The sequence below is a fragment of the Agrilus planipennis genome, unplaced genomic scaffold (genome assembly GCF_000699045.2).
Source record: "Agrilus planipennis isolate EAB-ADULT unplaced genomic scaffold, Apla_2.0 scaffold241, whole genome shotgun sequence".
NCBI classification, from domain to species: Eukaryota; Metazoa; Arthropoda; class Insecta; order Coleoptera; family Buprestidae; genus Agrilus; species Agrilus planipennis.
In genome coordinates, this window is record NW_020439027.1 from 45,385 (window position 1) to 61,039 (window position 15,655).

General features: G+C 33.6%; 1 protein-coding gene across 1 annotated transcript in view; it reads right to left on the reverse strand.

Annotated features, from left to right (window-relative positions):
- LOC108738725 (potassium voltage-gated channel subfamily H member 8-like) overlaps window positions 1-15,655 on the reverse strand; it is a 100,744-nt gene that overhangs the window by 25,838 nt on the left and 59,251 nt on the right. Inside the window, exons 7-8 of the mRNA XM_025976429.1 lie at window positions 9,902-10,115; window positions 8,385-8,564 (exon numbers count right to left, since the gene is read on the reverse strand). Coding sequence (XP_025832214.1) covers window positions 8,385-8,564; window positions 9,902-10,115 — 394 coding nt within the window. The remainder of the gene's footprint in view (window positions 1-8,384; window positions 8,565-9,901; window positions 10,116-15,655) is intronic.

Here is a 15,655-nt window from a genome sequence, read left to right on the forward strand (position 1 = left end):
ATTTAATTATTATTATTATTATTATAGCGTTTTAACTATTAAAACTATTGAATTAAAAAAACAAAACAGTAATTACCTATCCTAGTTAAAATTTTAATCAGATAAAATAAAGGAGACAGAAGAGAGAAACAATGAGTTTTGAAAAAGCGGTTTCGGAAATTACTATCATCTTCCCGTATGTAAAATTGCCACATTTTCGTTGTTCTTTTAATAGTGTTCAAAAGTATTACAGACCTTTGTAAATTTAGGTTAACTTATTCTATAGAGTATTTTTCAGATTCTCCTATTGAAAAATGTAAAAATTTTCGTAACGTCTATATGAATGTATAATTTAAGACGACTAATGGGAGATATGTATAAACTGTACCAATTAATTCAGAATTGCTAGTCAAATTTGGAACTGCGTTCACGTAAACAAAGTTTGATCGTTAACTTCTGACTAGCAATTCTAGTTTAATTGATACAGTATACACATTTTCCCTACTAGTCATTTTGAATTAGTATATAGACTTTTATTTTCTAGCAAATATTCACGTTCTCACTGCACTGTTGTTTTCATTTTGTAGTTGAAAATACTGCTGGATTTCAATGGTAGTTTTCTAGAGACATCCATGAATTTTAGAAATATATGTAATAGGGCTATTTGTCTTTCCGCTGAGTCCGACAGGGTGAGATATTTGGACACTTTTGCTTGATATTTTAACCTAGTAGTTTGCAAGTTTTATACCGAGTTTAAAATATACTTGAACGTACATAAGTTGAAAGTAATCCTGCGTTAAATCAATAATCACAATAGAAGTCTTGCAAATGTCAAACATTTGTCTCGGCGACGGTCAATAAGTCGAAGAATCAGCAGTCATCATCATAAGGCCGTTAGTCCTAAGAGTGGTTGTACATTTAATATGTCTCTGACTAGACCTTCATGCCCGAGAAGGTGTCCTACCAACCTATTTCGCCTATTTGTTATTGACTTCCATAGAGTCCTCTGTTCTCCTATTCTTTCTAATACCTCTTCATTTCCAACCTCTATCCACGGTATCCTCATCATTCGCCTGTAAGACAACGTTTCGAACGCTTCTAACCTCTAACCACTGTCCATGTTTCGCACCCGTACAGCGCCGTGCTCCAAACATACACCTTTAACAACCTTTTTCGAATTTCTAAATTCACCGTTCGCGAGCATAGAATGGAATTCTTTTTACTGAATGCGAATCAGCGGTATGTTAAAATAATCCTTTCCTTCAAAAACATGGAATTGAATAAAAAGCACTATTGAGTTGTAATTTTTTACGAAAATTAGTTATAAGAGGTGTTCCATAAAGGACAGGCGAAAACGACATTATTTGAAACAGGGTTTTGCACTGTCTGCTCTTTTGGGAGCTAAAAATATATGTTTTTAGAGTTATGAATCCGGAATAAGTGAATTTTAGATGAGATGTGGCGCGCTTTATCCGTTTCAAATTGCTTAGAATATATAGGTAAGAGACGTTTCACTTAGTTTGTACCGTTTGTCATTTTTATAGAACGAAAGTTAAAAAGAAAATAAATCCAGCATTCAATTAGCCGCAGGTGGTTTCCGGTGATATCAAATTTCCGTCGTTTGAAACAACTAGATCGTAAAATTATGTATCTCGTAAACCTTCGGCCAGTTACCTAGGTAGGATACATTTACCACGGAGACGATGGTAATCACGAGACAGACAGCTTGGTTTTTTATTATAATAGCTTTGGTTTCGATTTGAATTTTCCAGAAAATCGACGATTGGCAGGTGGTGTAAAATCGATACTGCGGCTATTATATTAAAAAGACAAGCTGTCTGTCTCGTGATTAACATTGTCTCCGTGGTAAACGTAAAAAACAAAAGTTCTCTACAGTTAAAAATGTCACTATCTTGGGCGAAGGCAACGCTCCTAACAATTTTTTCATATTTCCGATTGTAAATCGGAAAAAATGTTTTAAAGATTGGTTTTCACAGACGAACGGGTGCACTGATGTGTTATGATATAAATAAATTGTACGCTACTTTGCTAGGCTCAGTAAGCGCTAAAGACAACAGCCGTGGTATTTCTCCGCGATAATTTTATTTTCTTTTTTGGTCAGACTGATTAATTTTATAAAAAAAAATTAATAAAACTGTAGTTTGGTTAGGAGGAGTTAGAGATAGCTTTAAATAAAATGGATGCGGTATGAAAATAAATAAAAGTAAAACAAAAATACTCGCATGAAAGGGAAGAAAAAGTAGGAAAAGAGCGAATGTAAAGATAGGAGACGAAAAATAAGAGTTATTATTAAAAAGTGGCCGAAAAGAAGTCACTTCTATGCTCGTTAACGGTTAATTTAGAAATTCGAGAAAGGTTGTTAAAGGTGTATGTTTCGAGCGCAGCGCTGCGCGGTTGCGAAACATGGACAGCGGACGCGGCGGGAAAGAAAAGGTTAGAAGCGTTCGAAATGTGGTGTTACAGGCGAATGATGAAGATATCGTGGATAGAGAAGGTTAGCAATGAGGGGGTATGAGAAAGAGTAAGAGAACAGAAGACTATGGAAGTCAATACCAAATAGACGAGATATGTTGGTAGAACACCTTCTAAGGCATGAAGGACTAGTCAGAGACATATTAGAGGCAACAACGGGAGTTAGGAGGGGTAGAGGTAGACCTACATTAAATTACTGTTCGCGAATAGTTAAGGATGTGCGATGTTCTAGTTTTTTGGTGGACCTTAAGATGATGATGTTTAGTTCGGCTATAATTATTGTTTGTTTCCACCAAATACATACGCTGCATAAAAATTTTAAATGCCATTTCTGTTTTGATTATTTCTGTTTGTTGGTCATTTAGTATAGTAGTAGAATAAAAGGGTCGTCTATATGTGTATGAATGGAAAGAAAATGATAACGAAGTAAAATTAACTAGGTACGTACTTTAGTGGTGCATTCATCGTAGAATAAATAACGAAATAAAAAGTTGAAAATTTGAAAATTCGTAGCGGCTTAACAAGAGTTGAACTGAACCGAACTCGTATAAAAGTTATAGAAATACGACCAACTCACCAACGAACGAGCATGGAAGAGGAAAGCTGAATTGCATACGGTATTAACGAGTGAAATTAATGGCTCTTTAATCTAGGAACTAGAGTGCCTCTCATGCCCTGCGATAGACCGCTTCGGTTCAGCTGAGCGCAGAAGATACCATAAAACGTCGTAATATGAGCAGCGCCATTCGCATTTCTTTTAATTATATTAACGTAAGGATAGATATGAAAAGGAAACTGATTTGATTTGTAAAATGAATTTAAACGTATTTTACTGTTTTTACATGTACTTTTCCTACGTAAAAATTAAAGCAATTTTAACAGTAATAGTTGTAGCAGTGGCTAGACTCCTGTTGTTCTTGCTACAAATGTTTCTGTACAAATATTAAATTTTATGGTTTTTTTTTGTATTCTGGATAAACGTTTGAGACTATAGTAAAAACCCTACATAGGCACTGAAATTGCAGTTTACTCCAATTACCTCTTCTTTTTATTTATATACAATATTTCGATGGTGCAATGATACTATTCTGCACTGACCTATGACACTGACATACTGACTTACTTCCAATGACTTCGGCTAACTACTAATAATAATAATAACGCTCAAGCAACAAAGGATCAACCATTCTAGGCTGGCTGTAACATAAACATCGTCAGTTACACTTAATCTAATCTAACAAATAACAAACAATACACGAGTATGCTTGTGATCAGCAGCTGATCCAATGCGGCGTTGCAATTCGTATTTTCCTAATATAAATGATTTGAAACCGTGATCACCATTTTGCACCACAGTATACAGTGGGTATAAACTGATGGGATTTTTTTTAAAGAAATAAAGTGTCGCGGAATGATTACCGTGGACTATAGCTGTAGCTCTATGTGATCTAACCATTAGAACATTCACTTGTTCAATGATATAGGAATCTTTCATAAGATAACTAAGCTATTGGACGTAGACAAAAAATTTGCATCCACTCTACTCACCAAGCCGTTACTCGAGAGGTATTACGACTCATATATATACATATTCGCGGATTTTTAGAAGCGTGTTGTTTATTCGTAGACATAGAATCTGATTCAGTAAAATCTAACTCGCGTATAATTCTACCCTCCAATAGTCAATTTGTGGATTCTCCGGGGAAAGGGAGGGTAAAGCATTGTAATAATGGATTAAAGCCAAAGGTACGCCAGAGTTAGCTGTGTTTACCCTGGAAAATTTTGAGTTTGCAGTAGTAACTGGTCCGAGCTTGCTAAGAATTTTGAAATTGTTGCATATATAATCTCTGCGTTGTACGCAACGCTAGTGAAACCGCGTCTAAAAAATACTAAGTAGCACTTTATAAGAGTAAATAAGAATATGCAATATCTACTACTGGCAAAATTAACGAAAATATTGCGAGGGTAGATATTTATATAGAAATTAGAACAAATTTCGCTTTTAGTCTGCCTTGAATGTTTTTATAATAGTCTGGCCACGACCGTGATTGTAGTGTTTCTTCGGCAAAGAAATTAATGAGAAGAGAATAATGAATTATTAAAGCGACAACGAAGAACTAATGAATTATTGGTTTTTTTATTGAGTATGTCGAAACAAAAGAGGGTGAAGAATTTTGACGAGGATGAAACCATAATTCAAAGACTTACAAGATTTTGCTTCAGAAACAAAGCAAGATTTATTATAAGGAATTTGGTACACTGATTCCAAATTTAAACTCATAATTTAACCATCACATCCATAGAATATCGAAAAGTTTTAAGGTTCGGTTTCCTTGTTAGAAAAATTTCCGATAAATAATCGTTGGTGGATGAATTCTCAATATGCAATCCTGTGTATGCAATAGCACAAACTTATACACGGAGAAAATGAAAAATGAAAATTTAGCTAAATATTAAAGCGATATTTACAATTTATNTACAGTGAGCTCAGAAGTCACTGAGAAATTAGTGGGTTTAAGGCTTTTTGGCTGATAAATCAGTGAAGTGTTTGTCGTAAAGCGTCGTGCACTTTATAAATGCATCTAACCTAGCATTGTGCTAGATTATAATTAAGAAACTTGAAATAATTTTTAAAGAAACATGTCAAAATTGAGATTATTACAAGTTACCTACTTTCTTAAATAGGATCAGTGAGAATTTCACTGATTTCTACAGTGAGCTCAGAAGTCAGTGAGAAATTAGTGGGTTTAAGGCTTTTTGGCTGATAAATCAGTGAAGTGTTTGTCGTAAAGCGTCGTACACTTTATAAATGCATCTAACCTAGCATTGTGCTAGATTCTTATTATATACATTAAAAATGAGTTTTATTTATTCGAAAATAAAAAATTCATTTTAAAAAGTTAAATTGTTGAAGTAGAGGAAAAAGATGTTCAAATCGCTTGAAAGTATGTAAAGAATATAAAAGTAGTCATTATTAATGAAAGTGAAGATTCCATTTTTAACCACAAGATGGCGCTTATGATTCATTTCGGAGTTCAAGATTAATCAAATATTTACGGAACATAAGGTAAAGAAAGGGGGGTTAGAGGGCAGGTTTCAAGGGGAACCTTTTTTAATACCCATTATCAACCTAACAAGCTTAAATAGCCGGCTTTACTGTGAAAGTCGCGCGAAGTGTATAAATTTCACTGATAAACCAGTGGATCGAAATGCCACTGTTTCACTCAGTGATTATTCTCTGATTACCAGTGGTATACTTTACACTATATCAATCAGTGAATAGTCACTGATTTTTTTTAAGAGAGTAATAAATTCTACTATTTCTACTGCAAATTCACTCATTTACAAGCGAAAATTGTAATTTTTGCGTTGTGAAAAAAATTTAGTTTCTTTGTGTATTTTCATCCGTGTAAAGAAACGCCTATTTTGATGCATTAGTGAATTAATTTTCTGAATTAACTTTACCCACCACAGATAACCTCATATTAATGAGAAAGATTGTTGCTTCTGTCTCTCTCTTGCCGGGAATCGAACCCAGGCCCCTGGTTTTACGCTCCAGTACTCTCTATTTTTTCCTCATTAATTTGAGATTATATGTATTGTGTAAAATTAATTCCCTAATACATTGAATTAACTTTACAAAAATTCTAAGTGTCTCAATCCTATTTTGACTTCTAAAAATGGAAATTAATAATGAAGAACTTTACAATACTATGATTAGCATTTGTTGGTAGAATTATCCGTTATCTGATCCGGGAAATACCTAAAAATAGCGGTATTAAATTGTTAGAATAGAATATTTCAATATCCTGACGTAATGTCGAAATTCTGAAGTCATATTTCAATTCATCGTACCAAATTCCTTAGAACAAACACCGTTCTGCTTCTGGAATATTAAAAACGCTTTTATTAGTTGAGAATAAACTCACACCGTAATTATTATTTTTCCTCCTCAAACTGTCTTGTTTTGAATAAAATAATTCGAAGTGGTCTGTATTCTGTCGAAACTGCCAGACGCGGATCGCTGATAAGATCCAAAAAGATCGTGCCTATCACGTTGAGTTTGGCTACGCCGGGATTCGTTTTCAGCAAGTAAATATCCACACAAGTGGACCTTGTTGGAGCATACGTAATCCTAAAATGTAGCATCGTTCTATAGATGGCGTTTACTGCGCCATTTGTAGTATTGTCTTGTTTTGCTTTATAAGTGTCCCGTTCATTATTTATTTCCCTCCAAAAACGTAATTAAACCATGTCTATTTGAAAACGACTACAATCTTTGACTTTTTAAAAAGTTAAAAACTGCTTCTTGTTAGGTATATCTAACTCATCTGTTGTAATGAACGAAATACGGGGGAGATATCATTCTAACAAAGTGTGCGTAATTTAATAAATTGTCAGCAAGAAAGTTATGAACGCCGTTGGGTTACGTCCACCATGAGCTAACAGTGAAATTCTTCGAAAAGTAATTTTAAAAAGTTGTAAAATATTGCGATTTTTATAAAGTTTCATATCCAGTAGCACCAACGAGCACTTTTAAATAAAAAGCATTTCACTAATTGTGAAGGTTGTAATAATAATAAGCCTAATATTGGGATCCGTCAAATGGGCTTACACCATCTGGTGGCAAAAATTATAACTCGAATGAGGGAAAAATTTACATAGGAACTGTGCACGCAAATTGTAAAATTGTTTATTAAAATAATAAAACACGTTAAAAAAGTAAAAATTTTTTTGATGATGGAGTCGACGAAGTTTTCTTCTAAAGTTAAATCAAATAAAAAGTTAATATGTTCAGTGAAAAGCTGCAATAGCACTTCAGACATAGATCTTCACTCTTCACCTACATTAACTACTTTCCAATAAAAACTAACCGTTTTATATATGTAAAAAATATATTCGGAAAATTAGAGAAAAAAGTAAACTAATAGAAGCTTGGATGAAAGCAGTAGGTATCAAAGAAGTGAATTCCGGAATAAAAATTTGTTCACGTCATTTTAATGCACATGATTATATTTCAGCAAGTATTTACCATCAGCCATAACCTTAATATTTAAAACTAGAATCATACTAAAATTATAAAGTGAGAAATTATTTATTCCTGTGTAATTGATTTAACACAATTCTAATGATACGATATAAGTATTTTGAGGTTAAGAACCTACCTGCTGCAATACAACAAAGTTGCAATAATGTGTTTGCAACGTTCTCTTAAATCGGCTTTGCACGTGCAAGTCATTGATATGATATTGCTTAAATCACCCAGAATCACCTCACCAATTATATAACGTGAATCACTTTTTAAATCCGAAGTTTGTAAAAAGTAGGCAGTAAACTTGACGGAATTTGAAGGCTAGCTTCCGGATTTGTTATTTCCGAATTTTATAATGTGATTGGCATTAAAAACACGCTCACCTTCAACGAAATTTCCTTTCCGAGGCTTTGTGTCAGCCCAATCACATATTGTGTCAATACTTATCATTTTATCGTAATTTAAAAACTTGGAAATTGCACGGTACACTATAGGAACTACGATAAATTTTCCCTAATCGGCGCCATGTTTTTAGGCTCCTCCCATTTGACGGATCCCAATACTCAACTGGAATTGATTTAAGCTTTTACGATTATCGTTGATGTAACTCGTAATTCACAAACTGTTTGGCAGTCTCTGATGAGATTTTTTATCCTCAACGTTTCGTTGACTCATGTTTACGAGATCTTCAGGAATTCCGTTTCCAAAGCTGGCCAGCGAGATTGTTGAGGACAGGAAGCGTTAATCAACAGCGACCAGCAAAAAGTCAGAGAATCACCAGTTACACCAAAGGAAATTATTGTTCATTTTAACAGTTATAAGTGCGCTTTAAAAATTCTGTCTTATAAAGTAAAAATAATACAGTCATAAAGGATCTTACCTCCAATGAGCATCGTGCAAATACTAAAAATTTTTTCGTTGGTTGTATTAGCACTCACGTTACCGAAACCTACGCTTGTTAAACTCGAGCAGGTGAAGTAGAGGGCTGTGACGTAGGAGTCTACGTGAGAAACATTTTCAATTGAAATCTTTAAGCGTTCAGCTAAAGTGTGGATCCAACCTGGAAAAAATAAAACCGAAATTATGAACTCTATAGATTCTTGCAAAATTAGATATCGAAAATGAGATGCATACTTTACTAATTCGTTTGTAACTTTTTCTCATCTTTATATATCTTGAGTCAATTATCATTATTATACTATTAGGATATTGTGTAGGTTCATTAAAAAGGAACTAAGACGCTAGTGAGATTTTTTTGTTAAAAGAGTGCAATTAAATATAAGGGTGCAATTTTAAGAACGGGGTGAGTATGGTATTTCAGCTATAACTCAAGAACTATGCAACATGAATGTATTTTTATTAGACGTTTTTCCATAAAATCAAATTCCTTTTCGAAATTTCTCAGTTATATGGTAATTTATTTTATGGGGGAGTAGTTATCTTACTTCACCTCTCCTGCCGCCTACCCTTCCCGTATTGCTATAAGGCCGCAGGATAAGTTAAGAATTTAGAAATAGCAAAATTGCATGGAATAACCTCAAGAATTTATCCTCTTTCAAGTTTTTATATTCTTTTTTCTAGAGGGGTGATTTTGTCACCACCACCCCTTCTCCCTCCCGTAGGCCCCATACTCGCTATCATACCGCACGTTTTAACCTTCTGTGACCGTCAAAACATCTGCATTTCGCGTTTGTACACGAAATGTGAATCAGAACTATTTTATTGACTATACAGTCAGGTGAACGTAATGTGATTAATCAGAAATGATGAAATATCCCAATTTTTGGTACATTTAGGGTTGCCTAAAATTAGTCAAATGCCGATTTCATTCATTTGAGTTTAGACTTTTGATAGTAGTTTCACCTAGGATTATCCTAATAGTAAAATTCGTTAGTCAAATATGGAAACACATAAGGGGTATCCATTAATTATGTGAGCTCTGTTTCGGTCATTTGAGACTCCTCCCCCCTTAGGTGTGATTTGCCAGAACCCCTCTCCCCTTACGTGAGATTGACGCTAAAAATATTTAAAACTTAATTTATTGTTATTATTCGGGAAAATAATAAATCGTTCGTCATATTACTCTCATACAACATAATATTAATAGCCATGAAATTTATTTTAGCGGTCAAAACGAACACTCAAAATATTTTGTTTTTAATATCTTTAATATTTTATATTTTTTGAAGTTGACGTGAGATTTTCGATTATCCCCCTCTCGGTTTAAATGAGATTTGGTGAGATTTCGTTGGACCCCTCCCCCCTATTCTGAGCTCACGTAATTAATGGATGCCCCCATAGTAGATATGTTAGACCTGAGTATTGTCTTGTTAAATCTGAGGTACACCTGAACTTTGGTATTTCACTATAACAGATGTACAAATAACTATGACTCACCCAAGTCCCAAGTATAATCGTTTTTTTCAATTTCCTTATCAGCTATGACGTACCATATACACGCCAACCAATGAGCAACGAGGGTGAAGGATAGCATAAGAAGAGTTAAAATCATTGCGCTATATTGGGAATATCTATCCATTTTTTGAAGCAGTCTCGCTAACCTCAGTAATCTAGTTAATTTAACTAAATGCGTGTGTGATGGACCCACTTTCTGAAAATAAAGTTAGAATTTTTAAGTACTTAGTATTTTAGGTCTGATCATCCGAAAATAACTAGGTGGTAAAAACAAAAGCAGAATCAATTTTACATTACTTTAATAGAACTAAATCTGTTCGAGGCGTTGAATCAAATTCGTAAATGGTAACATCAAAACTATGCCTTTTTTTCATTGCTCTTGTCTAAATTCTTTCATAAATTACTTTAGGGAAACTGTTTCTAAAATTGTTATAGAGCCCGTAAAGATAAGTAATTAAATTCACATTAAATAATGAAATAATAAAAATTAGTTGACAGTGAAAAACTAGCAGTGTTAGAAGCTGCTACTTACTGCTTTTACATAAGCTACTAATTTATTTTTCTTTCATTAATTTTTTAAACTTGTGAGGGTGAGTCACAACTGTTGGGATATACTACACATGTTATTTAGACCAAAATACGAAGATTGAACCAAACATGCCTTCATAAAATTAAAATAAAAAATGATACAGGTTGTTAATGGTGACATATTATTACCGTGTTTTGGTAATAATGCCACAAGATTTTCATAAATCCTTTGACACAATAGTATAACTTTAGGCAATAAATATTATTTAACTTACTAGTTTAAATTTTTTGCAGGAGGCGTCATATGAACGGTCCCGCAGGATGGAATTGGGTCATATTGTTTTTGACGAAATTTTTCAGTAATTTTAATTATGAAACATTATATATCATCATGTTTGTGTAAAATGGTAGTACTTGTTTCAACTNAATAATAAACGAATAGGTTAATAATTACTTCTATGCATTTTGCAATTATTTCGGTTAAGAACATTCTGACATTAAAAAAAGATATTATCCTGTACCCTAATATTTTTTCCCAGAGTTTATTTTCTGAAGGATTTCATTGATTTAACCTAAGGACTTCATTTGTCCCCAAAACTACAAATATATTGGATTGTAAACAGGATTTGATGGTGGTCATGGAGAGTTATTCTTCTGCCAATCCGCCTTTGAGTAAATGTTTGATTAATATGATTCCTAACACCTACTGGGTAATGAGGTCATGCTCTATTTTGCATAAACCACATTGCTCTTCCTGGATCGAGTGAGACATCATCCAAAACGTTATTAAAAGTACTTTGTGGGAAAAATTAACTATAATTCTCCATTTTAATTTGGAGGATGACCATAGAGTCCGAATAGTAGGTTGTCTATATGTCTATGTCTATGCTCAACTTCGTTTTTCTCGAAAACAATTAAAATTCTCAAATTGAAACAAGTATAACAATTTCACATAAGAATTATGTTTATATCATGTTTTATAATCGAAATCACTAAAACATTTTATCAAAAAAAGATGTCGCAATGTCATCCTCAGGGACCTCTCATATGGCGCCCCCTGTAAAAAATATAAAATAGTAGGTAGAATAATATTTCTTGCCTAAAGTTATTCCTCTGTGTCAATTCGTAAAGATTTATAAAAATCTTATAAAATCATTTCCAGAAAGAGAAAATTATATACCACTCTTAACATCCTGTGCCTTTTCTTAACATCCTGTGCTTTTTTCCGCAACAACATTGTAATAGCATATGTTTGGTGCAATCTTCATATTTTGGTTCACATCATCGAATTTGCTGTACGTCCCAATAGTTATGACACCCTGTACATGTGTAAAACATAGCTCATGACCTTTGTTAGAGGTACTATTATTACAGTCTTTTATCGACTTTTTGCTCGGTTTCGCACGAAGAATAAACTTTGTGGGCTCCATTATCAAAATTTCTTCATTTATTTAACGCGTTTTATTATGGTTCTAACAAACAATTTTATGATCTACGTGCACTATTTCCATGCAAAGTCCCTCATTCGAGTTACAAGTTTTGTCGTTAAGTTGTGTATTTTTATTTGATGCTAGTAAGTAGTTTTTCTTATATATATATGTAACTTCCATTAATGTTCTTGAAGTTTTGAAGTATCGACTTTGTAGAAAGAAAATTAAATTTTATCTAGTCAACCCAATGAACCTTTCTACCTTAACGAGTAAAATGAAAAAAGAAATGGAATTAGCAGCAATCTGAGAAGTAACTAAGTTATTACTACTTTTCCTCTCTCTTTCATTCTTGAGACATCTGGATCCACAAAATAAATACCCACGTCTTACAAAATTAGAACCAGTTATTGAACATTATTTCTGGTCAGCACACATGTTTGAAAATGTATCAATAGATTTTCTAAAGAAAGCTAGTAGGTATATTACCGAAAAAAACTCAGTGCGCACTAGTGATTTTTATAAATAAATAAGAACGGTTAATTTAGAAATTCGAAAAAGATTGTTAAAGGTGTATGTTTAGACCACGGCGCTGTACGGGTGCGAAAAATGGACAGTGGGCACGGCGGAAGAGAAAAGGTTAGAAGCGTTCGAAATGTGGTGTTACAGGCAAATGATGAGGATACCGTGGATAAAGAAGGTTAGAAATGAAGAGGTATTAGAAAGAATAGGAGAACAGAGGACTCTATGGAAGTCAATAAGAAATAGGATAGAGATAGGTTGGCCTCCTACTAACTTCTCAGGCATGAAGATCTAGTCAGAGACATATTAGAGGTAGAAACGGATGTTAGAAGGGGTAGAGGTAGACCTAGATTAGATTACTGTTTGCAAATAGTTAAGGATATGGGTTGTTCTAGTTTTAGAGAAATGCGAGTCTTAGTTCAAGATAGGAAAGAGTAGAGGTGCGTGTCCAACTAGTCTTAGAACTGACGACTTAATAATGATTACGATGATGTCACGTCACGACAGATTTCTTGTACTTATGCGCACACATAAGTGACAGTCACACAGTTCCGTCATTCAGCAAGATGGATGTCATTAGGAGTAAGAAAAGTTACAGTAGTAAAGAGCATTGAGTTCATCAATTGAAAATTTTACACAATGCAATAATACGATAACCAATAATCGCATTTTTATTTCGTCTATTAGTATGACATTGTCTACGTCATCTTCATGTAGAGATACGTTTTGCTTCGAATTTGACGTTAACTCCATTCTAGGGGCCACTTAAGTATTACGTAAGCGTCAAGTGGGAGTGGGGGGTATGTTTGCTTTACTTATTTTTGAGGAGAGATCTTGAGTGGTTGCGTTTGTAATATTTGTAGTCAAAAGGCAAATGAAACAATGAAAGTGCATTTTGTCATCAATTCACGTAACCAAGTGCGCGCACCTCAATAATGAACAATAGACTTCACCAAAGTGACAGAACAGTCACCGTGACAAAAATGGCGTAATCACCATTGAGATCCGCTGCCGTCTCCCATGTTATCATAAATAAGCAATGCAAAGGCCCCCATTTAGTGCTTCCGTAATACTTAAATGGCCCCTAAAAATGACGTTAACGTAAAATTACAATTTCATGATAGACATATCATATCTACTTTTAGATGAAATAGAAATGCGATTGTTGATCATTGTATCGTTGCAAACATTGCGTAAAACTTTCCATTTATCAATTTATCATTCCGCAGTCGATGAACCCAATGCTCTTTATTACTGTGCTTTTCCTTATTCCTAATCACAACTACACAGATATACAACTGATATCTAGAGATCCATGTTACCAAGAAACGAAACTGCGTGATTGTCGCTCTAAGTTCGCGCAGACAAGTAAATCCTTCGTGACGTAACAGTGACAAAAATCACTGTGTGCTAGCCCTAATAGTTCTTTTTCACATTAAAGAACGAAATAATTGTTAACCTATTAAGTGAAAAAGTTGTACCGGGTTACAAAACTTATCGAAGTAACGCCAAATCTATTCAGACCTTTAAATTTTATTTTTAAAACATGAGAAACTTAAAAAGATTCAATAAATAGGTTTATGAAGAACTTTGTAGTTGCTTCAGTAAATTTTTAGTGATAAATATGCACTCTTTGAAAATGGCCCGTTGGCCGAAACAATCTTAAAATTTAATTTAGAAAAATTACAATTTTTGTTACTTTTAAGAAATTCATTCAAAATAATTTTTTATCGCATTCATTATTTTCAATTATTATGGGATTACTCTGTTCTTTATAAAAAATGTGAAAGTAGCAAAAGTGATCCTTTTACTTTAACTTCGACACGCAGCGTCTTATTAAAGGGATAAAGTGTAGCAAATGGTTCCACTCGGTATCCATCTGAGAGATAATGGAGCTTTAGCCCTACAATATGGCAGGCATAATAGCTGATTTGATATCATAAAACAGTGGGTCAAGTAGAGAATGAAAATGAATTGATGCTTGTAAATAGCCTACTGCCAAAGAATATTATCGTTAACAGCACATATCATGTTTTTTTAAGTTCAACCTAACGATGATGAAATACTTTATTTTGTTCTTATATAAAATGAGCAGATTTTTTTTGTACCAGGGGTGTAATATAAATAATACGACGTAGGCTATCGTAAACAATTAACAGAAATGTTTAGAAGTCGAATGGATTGAAATTGGTTTAACTAAGTAGAACCTGTGAAATGTAGGGATGAGTCACAAAGATAGAAGTGATACTTAATTTGTATAAAGAGCAACAGGCAGTTATAGAGATGAGGTTGCAACTTAGAGAAACAAATTTTAGGAAGTGTCAGACATGGATGCACACTGTCACCGCTACTTTTTAATCTATACAATCGAAGACGCGATCAACATCATTAAAGACAGTACAACTGATAGATATGCAGGGGCAAAAGATTAGTATGCTTAGATTTGCAGATGATATAGCAGTATTAGCATCTAGCAAGGAGGTATAAGAAATACCTTTAAATAAAATGATAAAAAAGTACTGTATGAAAATAAAAAAAGTAAAACAAAAATACTGGTATGCAAGGAAAGAAAAAGGAGAGAAAAAGCGAACATAAAGATAAGAGACAAAAAATTAGAAGAAATCTTACATATCCTCTGTTTTACAAAACGTCAAAACGCAAACATATTACATTACAGTAAAGGAGAAAGTTGATATTGTTAAGCGATAATCCGAACAATCCTTTGTAATAATTAGTTCGGATTATTGAAATTGTACTGTAGACTCTTTAAAATAATATTTTCAGGCAAAATGTGCAGTATATGAACTGTGTGAATTTTTCGTTTTATTTCTCAATCGCAATTTATTTTAGAAACTTGAATCTGGAAGCCAAAGTGCTGCCAGTAAGGAATTAAGTGAATTAAACTTAGTAAATGCATTTCTGATGTTATATAGCAAGTAGGTAGTTCTTTATTTTGTATTGCTTTTACAGAAATTACAGATTGCAGTAGTGTTTTTCATGTTTGTTAGGAAGAAGAGGAACTACTGTTGATAATGATATTGAAGGTGAAACTTACTTTTTAAAAACAACAATTTAGTTAGAAGGAAATACTCCGCAGTCGCTAAAATTTAAATGAAGGACTCGAGTATGTACGAGGGTGGATTGATAAGTTTCCGGCCTAACCAAGAGATGACGCCACTAGGCCTACCTTGAGGTGACATTCTATAGTACCATCCTTGGATAGCTTGTAGCTATAGTTTCAGCCCGATCTCCTTGCTAG